Source organism: Callospermophilus lateralis, chromosome 4, assembly GCF_048772815.1.
Source record: "Callospermophilus lateralis isolate mCalLat2 chromosome 4, mCalLat2.hap1, whole genome shotgun sequence".
Classification (NCBI taxonomy): Eukaryota; Metazoa; Chordata; class Mammalia; order Rodentia; family Sciuridae; genus Callospermophilus; species Callospermophilus lateralis.
Window position 1 is genome coordinate 153649483 of NC_135308.1, and position 18021 is coordinate 153667503.

The 18021-nt window shown below is 51.9% G+C and overlaps 1 protein-coding gene across 2 annotated transcripts in view; it reads right to left on the reverse strand.

Annotated features, from left to right (window-relative positions):
- Positions 1-7270: 7270 nt before the first annotated feature.
- Syn3 (synapsin III) overlaps positions 7271-18021 on the reverse strand; it is a 374313-nt gene continuing 363562 nt past the window's right edge. For both annotated transcript variants that reach the window (XM_076853264.2, XM_076853263.2), the window contains 4 exons: positions 16344-16478; positions 15522-15609; positions 10494-10785; positions 7271-7403 (listed from right to left, as the gene is read on the reverse strand). In XM_076853264.2, coding sequence (XP_076709379.1) covers positions 7271-7403; positions 10494-10785; positions 15522-15609; positions 16344-16478 — 648 coding nt within the window. The remainder of the gene's footprint in view (positions 7404-10493; positions 10786-15521; positions 15610-16343; positions 16479-18021) is intronic.

Genomic DNA, 18021 nt, shown 5'->3' on the forward strand with positions numbered 1-18021 from the left:
AAAGTATCAAAGAACCTACTGAGTTAAGCAGATTATTATTGCAGGGAATTTATGTTTCTTTTCTTTTTCTTTTTTTAAAGTGGTCTTCCTTAAGTGAAAACTGAATTTATAAAATCAATAAAAGCAAAACTAGTTCTGTTAAATTTGGGCTGGGTGCGCGCTTTCCCTTTCTCTGTAGCTCTTTTAGGTTATGGTGGAACTTCTGGGCGCTGAAGCAGCCCTGGCTGCACACTGCTGGCTTATTGGGGATTCTTGGTACTGGAGCCGCTGGAGCGAGGTGGTGGAGACTTCTCTCCCCTCGTGTTTTGAGCACAGTGGCTTTATTTATTATCTAAGTAGATGACTTCTTTTTACAACAGTTATGCTTTGAGTGCTGATCGGCTACTTGCTTTTCAGAGATAGCCTCTTATTTGAAGAACATTTGAAGAATATTTGCTTTTACACAAAATTCAAGGTTTATTTTTCCTACAATGAGAAAAAGGCCAAGCACAAGTGACTTATCATATATATACAAACAACCATAGAAACATGCTATAGACACGGATTAAAATCTGAATCACAATAGGAATAAAACATGAATGGCATTTGCAGAAAATATTTAGGAATATTGCCAGTGTCTTCCTGCTTTTTTAAAAATCTGTTTTGCATATAAGGAGATGGCTTGGAATGTTATGTGCTGCAAGAATATTTTGAGTCATATACAAGCGAAACTTTTTTTTTTGCTACACATGTACATTGAGTCTTTTTTTCCATCACAGTGAAGAAAGTCCAGTCAATATGATTTTCTAAAAGCCACAGGACTTTTAGTAGCTTAATGTATGAAAGCGGATCAGGGCTGTTGACTTCTTTCTGTGGTATTTTGTAATTTCTGAGGTACAGGTCAGTCTTTTTAAAATGAGTTTCTGCTAGATGCCATATGGCTTTTTTCAGGGGGGAGTGGGTCTTGGCTAAAAGGGTCACCCCGAAGCTTTCATGGGCCCAGATATATTCTAATGCTCTGTACACCTCTTTGTGGCCATATAATGTTGAGTCACACTGAATAGATTCTGAGAGGGAGGGAGGTGGGCGTGGGAGACGGTGATAACCAGAAGCACCGGTTTTCGGGATGCAGTCATTTTTGAGCAGTCCTCAAGAGCCCACGATGGTGCTGGTGACCGTGGGTACAGGAGCTGCCCCCTGCCTCTGCTCAGGCTCACTGGCAGATGTCAAAAACCTTCTTTTGAGGGTTTAGTTTAGAATTTTGGCCACGGGCCCTAAACCTCAATTTGCGCATCTTTTACAATAGTTCATTACATATTCTTAAAACAATTTTCAACATTTTTGCTCATGATAGTAGCTAAATTCACAGAAGCTTGTGAAACCCTACAATCCTGTCCCTAGACTGAGACTTGTGAGCTGCATGTGTTGCTGGTATGTAATTGGAGGGAAATGGCGGTTTGGCAGTAGCCTGTTCAGTGTGTGACTTTCTGACATCAACTTGACCACAGAAGCGAGATGGAACTCTGGGGCAAGTGTCGGGTGAGGTGCAGATCTACATCGATGACTTGAGTCTGTCTTTGTTCCCTTAAAATTCCCCCTTTAGTTATTTTGAGTAACAGGTGCTTGCTCCCCTCCCCCACCCCTACTTATAAATGAAAATTACTGGTTTGGAGGGGCTGGTGATCCAGACATGGGAGGTGGGCTTGCTTTCCAGATAGTTACTGGGATTCCTTGTGTGAAACTCTTGGAGTCTGACCTCTCTGGCTCTTGCTTGGTTCTTCCCAATGGCTGAAACCACTGCTTCACTCAGTATCTGTACTACTTTCTTATTCCTCCCTCTGCTGTCTATTCTCAGGGCCCTGCTCCTGGGCAGTAGTGGCCTACTTACAGAGCCTCCCAGAGGAGCTGGGCAGCCCGCCCCTGTTCTCCTCTGTGCTGGAACATGGGCTGACTCCTGGGTAGACTCCACCAGACTGGAGGGCACAGGGAGGTCAGATTATTGCAGTGGCCTCGGTAAGTCACAGAGATTTAACTAACATCACTGTTTCCCCCGGGATTCCCTGACAGGTTGGAGGACTTGTTTCTGATATTCCATAGCAAAATGCTGATGGACAGGGAAATGTCCACTTGCTGCTTAATGGAAGACCGTGGATAACAGACACTTGCAATAGGAGAGTTTGGAGAATGAAATTAAAATTGGCAGGACCAACGGTGAGATATTATAAAAGGTATTTAAGATTTTAAAGGATACACACACACACACACACACACACACACACACACAGAAGCAATGCTTCAGATGGGTTTTCTTTAAAGAAATGCCTCACTAATTCCAAAACCATTTCCCAACTCTTCTTGCCTTTTCCTCTTGGCCTATCCATTGAGAGCTGAGCACAAGGTCTAAGTGTCCACATCTCATCTCTGTGGGCTGCTTGTTTTGTTTGTGGAAACACAAGGGAGCTTTTATGTCCTGTTTTCACCAAGCTTCATCAATGGAGCGACTTGGCCTGCTTGTTGCCCCGCCGTCCATTTGTGTTCAGCCAAGCCCAAAGTGCCACCTCCTATTAGAATCTAAATATTAATTAGGCTGAAACCGTTAATTTAATCAGTGGCCACTCAGGGGCCTGGACAGCTTTTGACCCTTGTCAGTGTGTTTAGTAACCAGCCAGCTCGCCCTCCAGGATAAATGCATGCTATACACTTGAAAGGACTTGGGCACTGAGCTAGTCCCCGTGGATGAATTAAGCGACTCCTTGTATCCACAAGGCTGGCTTCGCTAGCCCAGCCCCTGACCAACCTGCATCCTTAGTAAAATTCCAGATACACAGAACAGAGTGAGCCACCCAGCTGTGAGTGGAGCTGAGTAAAGTAGGAAAGATTGGCCTGCTTGCGGGCTGAGGCTGTGGGGAAGCTGCGTTCTGGGGAGGCGTGATCGATAGGGCTTACAAGAAGGCTGCTTCCCAGCTTGGCCATAGCCTTGGCTGCACCGGCCTCGCAGCACCCAGCTGTGGCTCCCGAGTCCTTCTCCGGCTCCCAGCAGTGGCAGCCATGGGTCCCCTGGCCTCAGGCCCATGCTCACCAGAATGGGTGTCTCAGGCTCATTCAGGTTGCTCCCCTTTCTTTTCAGATTCAGTTTAGAGGAGGTCTTTCTGACGTTGGAAAACTGTCTCTGATTTTTCCAGTTTCTTTATTTTTCCCCATTTTACTAATCTTTGGTTTGGTTCTAGGCAAGTGACTTCCTTACAATGATACACTTTGAAAGACAGCCTTTTTCTTCGAGTTTAATCTTTTAGATTTTATTAACATCACAGTTTGCTAGGAGGGCCCACTTAAAACATGCCCTGAGCACCTACTACGAGCCATGCGTATGCTCTGCCTCATGCACAAGATATCTCACTACAGGAACTGCAGTGAGATGCCCTGATGTTCTGTTTCATGCTGCCGTGTCTGTTATCACACGGAGAACACCCATCACCCCTGGAATTTGGGGAAGGTAGTGCTAACTGCCCTATCTATGCCCAGGGCGTGAATATTAGGAGGGAATATAGTAATGAAAGAACAAGGGAATTGGTGGGAAAGAGGATACACGCACTCTGGTGTCCCTGGAAAGGTGGCTTGAACCTGTAAGCACAGTACCATTTTATCACGCTGATGCAGGAAGATCTGCAGGAAATTTTCCCTGGCTGGCGGGTGTCCTCTGAAGCTGTGTTTTTAAATCCCTACCATTGTGCACAAATTGAATGGATCTTTGTTGTATTTCAGCTTCAACAAGTCAGCTAGGAGGGAAAATGCTGGCCTTTCTTTGGGTCAAAGTGTAAAACAAAGCAAAAAACAACAAATGTAACCTTTCCGAATCTATATACAGTGACTCCCCTTTTCTTTCTGTCCTTTCCAGTTTCTAAATGCCACAGTTATTAAAGGTTAAATTTTGGGAAGGAACATGTGCTAGTATATGGGAGAAAACAGTCCATTTGGGGGCTCCAGGGTCTCCATCCATAGGCCTCTCCATCCCTGGCCTCCCATCCAGCTGAGCTCAGAGTGGCTGATCTTACTTCAGTAGGCATCCAAACACCACCAGGGAGACTGGCGGAGGCAGGTTCTGGGCCCCTGACTTGAAATTCTGACTCCTTTGGTCTGAAAGGAGGCTTCATTTGCCTTTGTAACCACTCTGCACAAGCCACGGCCCACACCGAGAAACTCCCTGCAGCCTGTGACCAGCTAGCTGTGCGTTTGGAGCTGTGTGGTATCACAGAGCGTTGGGGGGTGGTTGTCAAGGACTGATGATGGCCACTGGGTGTCCCATGTTCTTAAGCTCCTACAGCACGTGGACTCTGTGGTCCCACATCCTGGGGCCTACAGTTCTTCTCTCACCCTCTGATTCACAAAGTAGCTCAGCATTATTTCTTTGAAGGATCTACCCATGAAAAATGGGGGCAGGAAATATACCTTGTGAAGTAGAAGAACCCAGACGGCAGGTCCTCTAACTCTGCGCTGGAATCATGTGATGGACACCTAGGGGCAGAGCCCCCTGGTCCTTCTACAGGAGCAAACTCAACTGCCACCATCAGCCCTGGGCCTTGAGGCCCCTGAGGCTGGGGCTCTGCTTCTCTCAACATGGGACCTACATGAGTGACCCCTAACTTCTCAGGGCCACGTGGGGAAGCTGTGTGTTACTGAAGCAGTTGTCAGAGACCCCCTAGAAAGAGAACTACAAACTAAAAGGTGACAGGATTTTAGGATGTACCCGTGTCCATGTCCAGTGGTCACCTCGGTGTGGAATCGTGGGCGCTGGAACTTCCAGGATCCCCGATCACTGACTGATCAGGGCTAACGAGCGAATCTTACGTGGACTGATATTTACGCGCTCTTTGGCTAGGTGTACCGGGCTGGGCTGTGGCTCAGCGGTACAGCACTTGCCCAGCACGACAGAACCACAGCTCTCAAAGGCAGCCGCCTTGGACACCACTGTCTTGTTCCCTTTGTCCTGCTCGGCCCGGTGTCCTCGAGAGGTTGTTAGGAAGAGGGAGAGAAGGAGGTCAGGTAGCAGAGGAGAGGAAAAGGAGGAAAAGCAAAGTTCTGCTGAATTATGAACTGGTCTGTTCCCCACCTTCAGATGACTTCCCCAAAGCGGGGGGTGGGGGGGTGGGGGGGGTGGGGTGGTGGTGGTGGCAAGTGTTGGCCCCAAGGCCCCGCCACCTCCTGCCTGGGGGTCTAGCGGAATGCGACGAAGGCGATGATCCCAAGGCAGCTGCGGCCCCCTCCAGGCGACAGCGCTGACCATCTCCCAATCTGCACTGTCCCAGGAGGCCCCTGCCGCTCCTGGCCAGTAGTGGCCTACTTACAGTCCTGCCACAGGGCACAGGCTGAGAGGGGAGGAAGGAGATGCGGCACGGTGAGGTCCCCCGTGCCACCAGGGATCGTCCCAGAGACCCTGAACTCAACAGGACACAGGCACAGAATAAGGGGGTGGGGTCTTCTGGGTACTGGAAAGAGAACCAGGCCCTCACCAGCTGTCCCCTCACCTCAGGCCACGGCTGGGTTTGTTTTTTTTTTTTTCTGCTGATCCTAGTCAGGGCCAACCAGGCCTCAGCTGCCAAACCATGGCTCTGAGTGGGACAACAGGAGCTCTCTGATGTTTCTTATGCTGGAGCTGCTACTTATGACTGAATCCAAGACCAGGGATCCTGACCAGGAGGAGGAGAGGATCTCTAGCGTAGCTCAGGCTCTCTTGCTTTCAACACTGACCTGATCATGAGGGAGGAAAGAGGACAAGTTGGGGATGACCCTAAGGTCCAAGTGGACCTCTGTCAGCCAGTCAGGTTAGCACTTTTGATACTGAGCCAGTATCAGTCTCTAGCCATTAACCCGTGAGGCCCAGGGTTCTAGTGACCCAATGCAGGAGAGGGTCTCTGTCCTTGTCCTCACCACTTCAGTCTGGGTTGAAAGGACCACAAAGGTGGTGACTGTTGATGCTCCGGGGAACCTGGCTAGGCCTCAGCTGATTGCTGAGCCATCTGCAGGGCTGGTCATTACTAGAAGCTACTCCAGGCCACTTTAGTTTTCACCTCCTTCCAGAGGACAGTGAGGGGAAGACATATTCAAGTTTCCCAGTGGGCTGTGAGGGGATAGCATGGTGAGGTCACAATATTCTGGGACCGGAGGCTGCTTCTGCACCTACGATGTTTCTAGCACCAGGTGCTTGGTGACTCGGGACCGCTCTGGCTCCACTGATCACAGGAGGTGGGCTGGGACAGGGGAGAGAGCCCTGTCCGCTCTGCCGTTCACTTGCTTGGTCAAATAAGTTAGGATAAAATAAAGTTAGAGCTGATTGTTTGTCCTGCAGTAATTCCAAGAGCCTTTGCCACCTATTTTGCACTCTGCGTCTCCAAAGGAGTTCCCTAACAGTGTTTCCCAAGCCCCCTTGGCCACGGGACCCTCTTGGAATTGAGAGGCCCACCAGGGCCTTGCGGGCAGGGTCTGCGCAATGCTGACCTGGAGCCCTTCCATCCCCTGCCTTGGTCCGCCGATTCTCCCTGGGTCCTGACACACGGGGAGGTCACGAGGATGCTCAGGATTCCTACAAGAGCCTGTGCCCACCGCAGCCGTCCAGCTAAGGGCAACCCTCGGCCTGGGGGCACCCGAGGGCGTCTCTCTGCTTCTGTCGTTTAAAGGCCCCACCTGTGGCCCAGGTCTGGCTTCTTCCTGTTGACCTCAGGTCTCCCTCCCCCACCTGCCCTGGCTGTGAAGGGCCTTTGCCCGCTGCTCTGAGGGTGGGTGTCCAGCACGGAGGGACAGAGCGAGCTTGTGCAGGTGGTAGAGTCCCTGCTGGGTTTTTTCTTTCTTTGCTGTTAAAAATTATTGCCTCCTATGTTGCTGGGTCCACTCCAGGGGCTGCATTGGATCGGGGTGGCCAGGGCCTGGGAGGGGACCCGGCCCAAAGGCAAGCACAGCACTAACGAGAAATGTGGGAACTGTGGAAACTAGGGCACAGACAGTCACTGGTTGGAGCAGGGGAGCAAGCGAGGGGACAGCGGGTGGCCCGGTCTGTCTAGAGGCCGATGTCGGGGAGCGGGGCGGCTCTCCAGGGCCCACCTCTCATTCAGACAGCACTGGGTCACAACGAAGGAAAGTGGGGACACATGGAGATGGTCAGTCAGTTCCTGGGTTGAAGGCATTTAGAAAGTGTGTTCTCGGGCCCTGCCTCCTCTTCCTGCCAGGAACGAAGGCCGAGGAGGAGGCCGGGCCAGGAGAGGGCCCAGGGACCCGGGCTCCTGCCCTCTGCCCGGCGGAGCTAGTCTGAGAAGAGGCTGGCGAAGGACTTCCTCAGGTTGCGGATGGTCTCGGCCTTCGCCTCGTCCTCACTCGGGGTCCCGCGCTGGGAGGTGTCCGAGGTGCTGAGGCTGTTAGTCAGGGACTGAGATTTGCTGCAAGAGAGAGGCCAGGAGGTTGTGGGGCCAAGGCCCGGGCTCCGGAGGACATGGGCCTGGGGCTGTCCCAGAAGCCAGAGGCCTGAGCGCCCAGAACCCAGGGTCGCAGCCCTTACCCAGGACTGGTGGGGATGTCACATGATCTGCAAGCGCTTGCTGAGATCCCCATTTGTTAGGTCCAAAAATCGGGGCTGGCAGAGGCAGGTCTTGCTCTGGTGGACTCTCACAGCCAGAGGGGGCGGCCTCCAGGGCTCAGCAGGTCTCGCCAGGGAGGTCGGACCTCCCTAGGAAAGCTGGACCTCTAGGGAGGCCAGAACTCCCGGCGCCTGTGTGCTCAGATGCCCTGGGCCAACTAGGGTGTGCGGCACAGGTGCCCCACAGTGGGAATCCAGATCTGACACTCTGGGCTTCTGTTCCCACCTCTTTCTCGGGGCCTTTACTATTGCCCCTCCCCCACACCATTTTGGAATTTCCATGGTCCCAGCTATTGGGACCCTCTGTGCCTTCTCCGAGTGCTTCATGGGAGCTGGCCTGCAGCCATCCTGCTGAGCCCTTCCTGTGTGCCAGCCCCGAGGCCAGCTTATGGGGTGCAGGGACAAATGCCATCATGCCCCACCCTTGAGTCTTTCACAGTCCGGGGGAGGTGACAAAGGATGGGACGATGTGGATACGTCACGAGTTTAAAGGGTCTGCACACCGTCTAGTCAACACATTACAGAATGGAGGGGCTGGGTTTGAGCAACTAATAAAAAAAAAAATTAAAAAAATGGAGATACTCTTCCAAGTGGGGACCAGTTTTGCCCCTGGCTTATGACCCCATAAAAGCCTTATCCAGGATGAGGCCCAGAGTGGGTATCTGGTGAATATCTGCCGACTTGAACTAAGTAAAACGATACTCTAGGGCTATGGGTGTAGCTCCGTGGTGGAGCACTTGCCTAGCATGCACAGGGCCCTGGGTTCATTTCCCAGCATTGCCAAGAAAATAAAGATGAAAAAATAAGAAAGGATATGCTAAACAAGGAGTCAGGAGATGTATGGGATTCTAGCTAGATGACCACAAAGCCCGTGCCCAAACTGGCTCAAGTTCCAAAGCTCTCGCCTGCCCTGTGAATAGCTGCGGTGATCTTTGTACACGGGGACAGGCCACGCATTTCCAAGCTTGCCTAGTGCCTTAACATTCTAAGCACACGCTGTGCAGAAACTCATTTCATTCTTATAATAACCCCGTGAGATACTGTCTCCATTTGCATGTGAAGACACTGTAGCACAGAAAAGTTGAGCAATTTATTGGAGGTCATTCAGCTTTTAAATGGTGGATCTGGGATTGGAACCCAGGCAGTCTGATTGTAGAGCCTGTGCTGTCAGTTACAATGCCCTATTGCCTGGAGGGTCACTTGTTAATATCTATCAAACTGGGTATTTTTTTCCCCACAGTGATAAGGAGTCAGGAGATCTATGAGTTTCTAGTTAGATAACCACAAAAAAATAGATGTTCAAGATTATTAATTGCAACATTGTTTAAATTAAAGCCAGATCTCTAGTTAGGTGGATTAATTAGATAATCATAGTACAACAATGTAGTGGAATACTATACAGCTATTTAAAAAGGAGAGAATCTCAATGAACAGGGTGGAAGAGCTCTAGGTTGTATTGTTACTGAAAAGTGAGGAGCCTAATGGTGTGGATAGTGAATATGGCCATAGTGTAAGAAAGCGAGGAGGGGATCAGAGGGTATATATTTCTATTTGTATAAGGAAACACTGGCAGGACAGACAAGGAACTAACAAATATGATCGTCTCTAGGGACCAGGGGAGCAAAGCACTGGATGGGAGTGGGGTTGGAGTGAGGCTTTTCAATGTCTATCTTTTATATCATTAGTGTCTTTAAAATCTTTGAACCATGCGAATATATTATATTTTATTTGCAAAAAAAATCATGTTATCATGGATGCCTTGGATTCTGTCCTCACCCTTCTCTCTACGAACAGTAGGAACTCGGCCAAGTTCTGCAGTCTCCTTCTGTTAATTCATCTGTACGACGGGGATAGTGAGAGTCTTTAACTTCTAAGTTCATGGGGACCTAAGGAAACCCAACCTCACAGAGTGCTTGGCCCTGAGCAAGTGGCCGTGGTGTGGTCTGGGAAACTGTGATGATCGCTGTTTGTGTTCGGGTACAGGGACAAGTTTCCAGGGGACACGTGATTGCGATCCCTCTTTCCGTAAACCAAGAGCGAGGCCTGAGAGGAAGCAGGATGTGCGTGTGTGTCATGAAGGTTATTTTAAAAAATGACCAGATTCCTCCCACCCTGTTGGCCACCCTTTTGCAAGGTGCTTCCTTCCGCCAAGACTCTTTCCCCACCTTGTGAATCAGGGCCCGGCTGGGTGACCTGCTTGACAAGGGCGGGTGTACAGCTTCCAAGCTGGGCCCCCAACGCCTCAGGCCTCTACTTTTGCCCTGTTAGAAGCAATCCTACCAGGTGAGGAGGAGATGCCCTGGAGACAGGGCCAGCGGACCGCCAGCACCACCGGGCCCCAGTCAGCCACCAATCCACAGGAGTGACCCGGGGAGGAGGGCTGCCACACTTGGCCAGGAGAAATTCACGTCACCCAATTCAATTCACGTTTCAGGCGAAAAGCAAGCATATATTTTTAAAGTATCAACACACCCCATGCAAATACCCCAAGTGATTCACGTTTATCTGAAATCCAAATCTACCCTGGCATTCTTCATGGTACCCGGAAGTTCTCCAGGAGACACAGCAGAAGAATTGTCCAGCTATGTTAAACTCAGAGTAAACTGCTGAGCCCCCAAGTTGTGAACAAAGGAAAATGGTTGCTTTCTTAAGCCACAAAGTTTGGGGGAGGTTTGCTAAGCAGCAAGAGGTGACTAGTTCATGGCTTCTGGAGGGGCACACTGGAGCCCTTCCCCGTCTCCCTGGGCCCTGCCCCCCCAGGCAATGCCCCAGACCAATTTCCTCCCATTTAAAGCCCAGGAGAAAGGCCTCATGGGGTCTTTCTTTGCTCTGAGTCCCTGACCCTGAATAGCCCGGCACCCAATCTCCTGCCCCCAATCGCCAGAGCACTTACTTGAGATGGGGATGGGGTGGTGCTGTCTTCTTGGACTCGTCACTCTGCTGGGAGGTGCTGCGGCCCTGCACGGGCGGCCGGGGCTGCGAGGCGAGGCTGGTGCCCGGCTTGGAGGCCTGGTTCGGGGAGCTGCCCCCAGATGCCCGGGAGAGCTGTGGAGATCCTGGCGACCTCTGCTGCTGTGGGGATCCAGACTGGGGGCTCAGGGGTTGCTGGCCTTGCGGGGAGAGCCTCTGTTGGGAGGGGCTTCCGGATCTGGGGGTCTGAGGAGACTGGGCTTGACGAGGACCCCCTGCAGGCCGAAGGGAGGGTTAGGTTGGCATTCATGAGGCTCAACAGGGCCGTGCCCAAATTGTTGTTTACAACAGTAAACACTGAAAACAAAATAAATACAAAGCCATAGGAAGCCTTCAGGTGCCCCGAGGCGCATCTGTCCAGTGGAAGAGGCTGGGGTCATCATATCGTAGGATGTGGCAGAATAGCATAAGTGACAGGGTTGCTATTGATGGTATATGCTGAACACATACTGCTAACAAAAGTGGCTTATATGACATCATAGATGTTTTATTCTTTTGGCACAAATACATAGAGCTATGTGGAAAAGAAAGATTGTAAGCTGTTCATAGAATCCCTGGGCCTAAAACTCTAACGTGCCCATGGATCATTGGGGATCTTGTCAAAATAAAGAACTTGACACCGTAGATCTGGGGTGGTGATGCGGACCACATCGTGTACCCCCAGATTGGGACGTTGAAGCCCTGACCCTCAGTGTGACCGCTTTTGGAGGTGGGGTCTTTGAGGGGGTAATTAAGGGTGGAGGAGGCTATCAGGGTGAGGGCTGATCAACAGGGTGGGGTCCCCATAAGAAGGGGAAGAGACATCAAATGTGGGTGTGCGGCTGGGGAAGAAGGAAGCAGCTGCCGTCTGCCAGCCCGGAGACAAGCTGCACCCAGAACTAGTCCTGCCGACACCTTAGTCTTGACCTTCCAGCTTCCAGAGCGTGAGAAATAAAGCTGCTGTGGTCTACGGGCCCAGGCCGCGGCTCTTTGTTGTTACCCAGCTGGAGCAGAAAACTGCGGGTGATTCTGCCGCTTTGAGTTACAAGGCCCTGACCACCACCCTGACCGCAAAGGTGGGGGGGTCATGAGGGACTCGGATTCCTCTCCCTCAGGCTTGGGAGGCTGAGGCAGGAGGATCAAGAGCAGGCAGAAGAGGTGTGGCTTTGAAAAAGAGGGAAAGAATCATCCCTGACTTTTGGGATTGCTCTCTAAATTTTTCTAAGGACTTTCGAGAGCAGCATATCATTTCCTCTAGAGAAGCTGGTGGAGAAGATGCGACTCTGCTCTTTGTGCAGAGGTGGAGACCGATTCCTTCCCTTCCCAGGGCTGCCCTGAGTCCTCACGACATCTTTGTGTGAATTAAGAAAATGCAGCTGCTTTCTCTGGTGGCAGCAGCTCTGGCCAGGCGCAAGAGGACCCTTCCTCTTGGACACAGAGCCAGTTGGGCACATTTGCCGAGGGCATGACCTGTCCGACTGGTGGCCCTGACTCTCTGCTGGCCCCAGGAGCCCCAGGTCCTGACACAAGCCTTGTCAGGAACTTGCCACGTGACTGTGGGGAAGTCACACAATGAAGTCATTGGACTGTACACCAAACAGCCCTCCCAAGGAAACATTTTTGTGAGCGTGGGGAACACTTTCTAAATTGGATTAAATGACAACCCCAGTTTAGCAAGTGATGGCATGTGGCTTTGAACCTTGACCTCTTTCATGACCCTAGATGGAAGGACCCCCGGATTTCAAACTCCAACACCTCCGGGCCAGGCGGGTATGTAAATAAACAAAGTGGAGGAGTGTCAGGAAAATAACTGCTTTAAAAAACCCTTCCCTCTGGTCATAATAACAGTTCAGAGAACTTTCTCTAAAGAGGTGCAGCCTAAAGAAAATAGCCATTGACCGCCAGTCACCCTGGAAGTGACAACAGGGAGGAGCAGGGCCTGAGGCAGAGGCAGAGTCCTTGCTGGGTCCAGGGATCCGCCCTCACTAGCCGGCAGCTGATGGCTCTATGTAGGAAGGCAGACTCACTGTTTCTAGAATTTCTGTATCTGTCATCCTAGTGGCTTGGGAGGCTGAGGCAGGAGGATCAAGAGTTCAAAGCCAGCCTCAGCAACTTAGTGAGGCCCTATGCAACTCAGGGAGACCCTGTCCCTAAAATAAAAAGGGTGGTGGGGGGGGGAAGGCTCTAGAAATTGACAAGGGGGGAGGGTGGGAGGCTTAACATAAAATCTAGATGTTTAAGTAAAAGTTCCTGAGTTTTAAATATTGGAAACTGTTTTATTTCTAAACCCACTACAGGTCACCCTGTTTTCTACATGGTTCTTAAACTCCATCCCCACCCTGGGCTGATAATATTTTGAAAACTCTGTGTGCTCAATTCATCAACTTTAAGTCCCTATATATCCCTTGGATTCATTAAAAGATACCCTAGTTATGTCTTTTAGTTTTTTTTTTCAGAAAAGCATACAATTCAGCATTTTTTATTTGAGCACAGACACAAAATATTATGTATTAAAAAGTCTTTGCCGAATCACAGGATTGCTGCTAGAAAGCAAAGTTTATTGAAAGGAAACCTTCACTGTTACTGAGTTTGAAAACGAGCATCGAGTCTGAAACAATAATGTGATCTTGTCATTGGGGGAAATTGGTGAAAACCTCAGTCTTAAATTAGGCTTGTTTGAGAAGATAAATCAGCCTTGCTTGTTATTTTTAATCCGGATTGTTAATTCTTGGAGCGCTTTCTTTAGTCACCTTAACTGGTTTTAAATCGATTATTTTCAAGGGACTAGAAGTGTGTTGAGCTGCGTGTTCCTTAAAACACTCTCTCTTTATCCGGCGTGCTTCTCCTCTGGGCAGAGAGGAGACCACAGTCAGCAGCTCTCTGATTTGAAAGGGGGCTCTGTTCAAATGTGTTTTTAAAAAGTCAGACCCGGGCACAGTGGGAAAGAGGGGGCAGGCAGAGCGGGCCAGGAGGTTGGGGGGTGACGCGTGTTGTTGGGGACATTTTAACTAGGGAAGTCTTGCCAGGCGGACAGTGGGGTTGCGTGGGGTACAAGGAACGTTGATGATGATCAACAACAGCCTGGTTTTTAGATTTGTGAGTGGGACAGGGTACTAGCAGTCAGAGGTTCGGAACGGTTGTTGACAGTGAGTGACAGTAGGAAGAGCTGATGTCTCCAGGCCCGCTCTCTCTGTCAGACACCTCGCTAAGGGCTTCACCCGCATTATTCTGGGGACAGTTCCTCATCAGTACATGTGACCGCTGCTTTGTCCTCCTTTACCGCTGAGGAAATTGAGGCTGGGAGAGGGGGAGACGTGAGGTCACTGGGGTGTGTTCTTGAAGGGCCTGTTGGGACCCCGGACCCTTCTTCTCTCCCTGCTTCCTTGACTTGAGGGGAACAGGCTTCCTCAGCTAAGTCCTCCTGCTGTCCTGGCGGACTGTGACCCGGGCCCCCAGCACAGGCGCACATGTAGTTAATATTCAATAAACGTGGCTTTCTTTCAGCCCTGGGGTTGAACTCGGGGGTGCTCTACTACTGAGCCACATCCCCTGCCCTTTTTATGCTTTATTTTGAGACAGGGTCTCTTTAAATTGCTGAGGCTGGCTTTGAATTTGCGATCCTCCAACTTGCAATCCTCCTTCCTCAGCCTCCCGAGTTCCTGGGATTACAGGAGTGCAGGACCAAGTGCGGCTCAAGTGTTACTGTTTTAAATTGTAGAGGGAACTGATTTGTCAGAATAGAGAATGAGAGAAAACTTCAGGGACAAAGAAAAAGACAGGAGCAAGAGTAAATGGGGAAGCCTACTCTGGCCTTTAGAGTGGATGCGAGTCTGAATAAGCCATTGTCCTGCGAGACCATGCAACTACAGACACAGAGGCTGAAAGGTCAACTAGCCCAGCGTTTTGACAAGTGTGGCGATTTTTAGTCTGTGGTGGAATATGATTTTGATAATTGTGCATATATTTTGGAGTATGGGGGGGGAAATAGTCAACATCAAATTCATTTATGTGAAAAAGTGAGCTAAAATAAAAGAATACACTGAATAAATGACAGTAATAGAGAAAGGGAGGGAGGAGGGAGAGGAGGGAGGAAGTCCTGGGGGAGGAAGGGGCAGTTTTCCTTAGATTTATGGAGGAGGAGACCATCTGCTGCCTAAGGTTGATTTTTTCCAAGAAGCAATAAATGTATTGTGTTCATGATTGTGGCTGGGAGGCCACAATCAGATAGAAGCTCTTTCTTTCTGGTCAATTTTAAAGCAGATCCTTAGAGATTGCAAGGAAGCTGCGCGGCCTGGGGGTTCCCTGCAGAGCTTCTCTGGAGCTGCATGGGACCCCGGACAGGAGGAGGGCAAGAGAGCACGGGGCGGTTTCCTCCCTGCGCCTGCTGCCTGCGTGGGAGAGCACCTGGGCCGCAGAGGTTCCCGGGAAGCTCTCTTAGCTGTTGTTGTCCTCTGGTCTCATGGCAGTATCCATACTTATGGGTCCCCCTGACAAACGGTGGCATTTATGTAGTAAGGCCGGAATGTTTTTGAGGAAGGATTTCATTTGACAAGGTCATGTCTTGTGTTCTGCTTTTTCTCCTCTCTCACTCCAGCGGGTTGGCTCATGCATCTAGGAGCTAGAAGTGAACACGTTCTAGAAGCTCCAAAAGGCCAGACTTGTCCATCTGCCAGTTGCTTGTGCCTCCCTGGGCAAAGCTTCCACGGCCACCGCAGAACAAAGGAAATACGGATGTCTCCCCCGTGGAGAGCTTGGGAGGCTAGAAAGTGCCTAGCACCGTGCCCAACCCGCACCGAGACGCAGGTCTACTCTTTCCCTCCTCCTTCCCTGACGCTGAAGGGTTGACACACCTCACAGTCCGATGGAAAGGGTGTGCTGTTAAGATGGATCCTTCCACAGTGCCCTCTGGAGATCCCGTGCGCCACCCGCGACACCCTCCCCGAGCAGGTTCCAGGGAGGTCCTGGCTCTTACCTTGTGGAGGTGGGCGTGGCTGGGGCTGTCCCAGCTGAGGCCCCAGCTGGCCTTGCCCGGGGGATTTTGCGGGTTTGCTCTGCGGAGCCTAAAGCGGAAGAGAAAGGAAGCCTGTCGCCATCTCCCTGGCCTTTTCCCGGGTGGCGCCAGCTTTGGAGAGAGGGTCCTTTACTGAGGTGAGACCTCCTTGCCGGCGTTCTTAAGTGTTCCGTGTAACGGGTCTCACACAGGTACGTGTTGGGGTGGCCACTACCCAAGACAGAACGTTCCAGAGCAGAAGGCCGCCCGTGCCCTCCTCAAGTTCAACCATCAACCTGACATCTGTGATCATGGATGAGGTCTTGTGGGGACAGCAGGATCTGGGTGGGGGACAAGAGCAAGTCTCTGGATGAGACTGCAGTTGGGGGGGGTCTCTGCAGAGTGAGTGGGTCCTCCTTGGTGGGGGCTGTGCGGGGAGGAGCTTTGTGGGAGCTTGTCAAATTTGGGGTTGGGGGCTCAGGAGACACAATAGTCTCCGTCATCTGTGCCCTAGGAATACACAGGGGACCTGTGAACACGGGCTCTTGTTCAGGCCCAAGATGGGGGCAAGGGATTATGACAGCTGTCAGTGCTCTCTGCCCACAGGTGCCTGAAGGCCAGGTGGGACCAGATCTGTCTCTCCAGCAGGGAGGAGGGGCCCCTAGAGACGTCCTGAGTCCCCCCATGGGGACGCCCACCTCACTCCTATCTGCCCACTATGGCTCCTTCCCTGGGATCCCTCTGTCGGATCGGGAGGCCCCCAGCCCAGACATCCAGCATGTTCTTTATTCTGGAGAATCTTACCCATGGCTTCAGGGGTGAGGGTACTGTGCCCCCTGGCATTAGGAATTGGCTCATTTTGGAGACAACGAGGTCAGCCATCAGCTGCTTGTCCTCTTCCACATGCTCCCCGATCAGGGGCATTGAGCTGTCCATTACCTGTGGGAGAGAAAGGAGGGGTGAAGGACCCCATGCCCGCATAGCTGGGGCAGCAACGTCCAGGAGCAGCGCTAAAAGACCACTAGATGGCGATGTCCTCCATGCAAACCACCCAGCCCCACACCTCCAGCTGCAACTGGGCTCCCTGGAGACATTCTGTTCCCCCAACTTCAGTCTAAACCAGCTCCCTGGGTTCAGCTCTGGTCTGCCTACAGATGTTGGACCAGGGCAACGTGACCATGACCCAGGCTGGGAGCCTTTGCTGACCTTTTCCGTATTTTTCTTTGGGGAGCTGGTATCCGCCCCCTCCTTTCCCACTGGGCCCCCTCCAAGGGTTGGGTCTGGCCTCCTCTCCTCTGGCCCAAGGTCAAGACTTTCCACAAAGCCGGAAACAGTAAAGGTGGGGGCTCCATCAGGACCAAAAGAAAAAAAAAAGGGCGGTGGGGGTGGGGGTGGGGGTTGGAATTGACCCAGGGTTCAGAGAGAAGAGGAAAGAGGCCAGGGTTGTTCTCTAACACACAGGCCCGGGGCCAAAGTCACTCTGCAGAGACCTGGCCTTTCTCCAAGAAGACAAAGAGGTGGCCTGAGAGATGGGGACTGCCGTTCTGCTGTTTCTGCAGATGCAGAAACTGAGGGGTGGAAGGGATTTGCCTGAGGCCACACAGGACAATGACCCGGGTGAGTCCCTGGGCAAAGGCAGCTACGGAAGTCCCTGAAGGAGCGTGGGCCTTGGCAGGCCTGTGAGCTAGCTGTGTTCTCACCCTGTCTCTCTCTTCTACCGCTGGAACCCAGCCGCCAGTGTTCACCTGCTCCACCCCCCTCAAACCTCGGGGCTGGTCTCCCCTCGTCCCCGGCTCTGGACCAACCAGCTTCTCTGTCCTCTGCGTCCTCATGTTCACGATTGGCTCTTCCCACTCCTGGTGGCCTGGGTAGCTGCTCCTCCCTCAGGGAGCACCTAGCCAGCCTCCCTCCCGGAAGCTGTCTCAGATGGAGGGAGCCAGCTCTGGGAGCTGCTGCTCCTTCTGCCCTCACCGGTTGGCCCACTGGAGAGCTGTGCTGTGGTGCCGGCTTCTGTTGACCAGGCTGGGCTGCGAGGTGGAGTGGGGGGACGGGAGGTCCTGCAGCAGCCCGCTCATCATGCTGCAGGTGGGGTGGGGCCTGCCCCGTTGCCTTGGGCACCTGCCAATCTCAGTAGCTCTCTGAGGCAGGTCTTGTTAGTGCCCTGACCCCAGTGATGAGGAAACCGAGGCTCACAGAAGTGGCACCTTCCTGGTCACCAGGCAAACTCTCACCGGCTCTCCAGGGTCAGAACCCAGAAGAGGCAACAAGGGTTCCAGGCCTGCTTCTGCCACAGACTTGCTGTGAGACCCTGGGCTCGTCACTATTCCTCTGTGGGGCTGTTTTTCCCTTGGTGACGGACTGAGGGGTTTGAGCAGCTGCGAAGACCCCTCCAGCCGGGCCAGCGGGGTCTGTGAGTCTAAGGCACCCCTGAGCTGAGAGGCTGTGAAGCCGACTGCCCTGCGGATTCCTGCAGGGGCCTAAA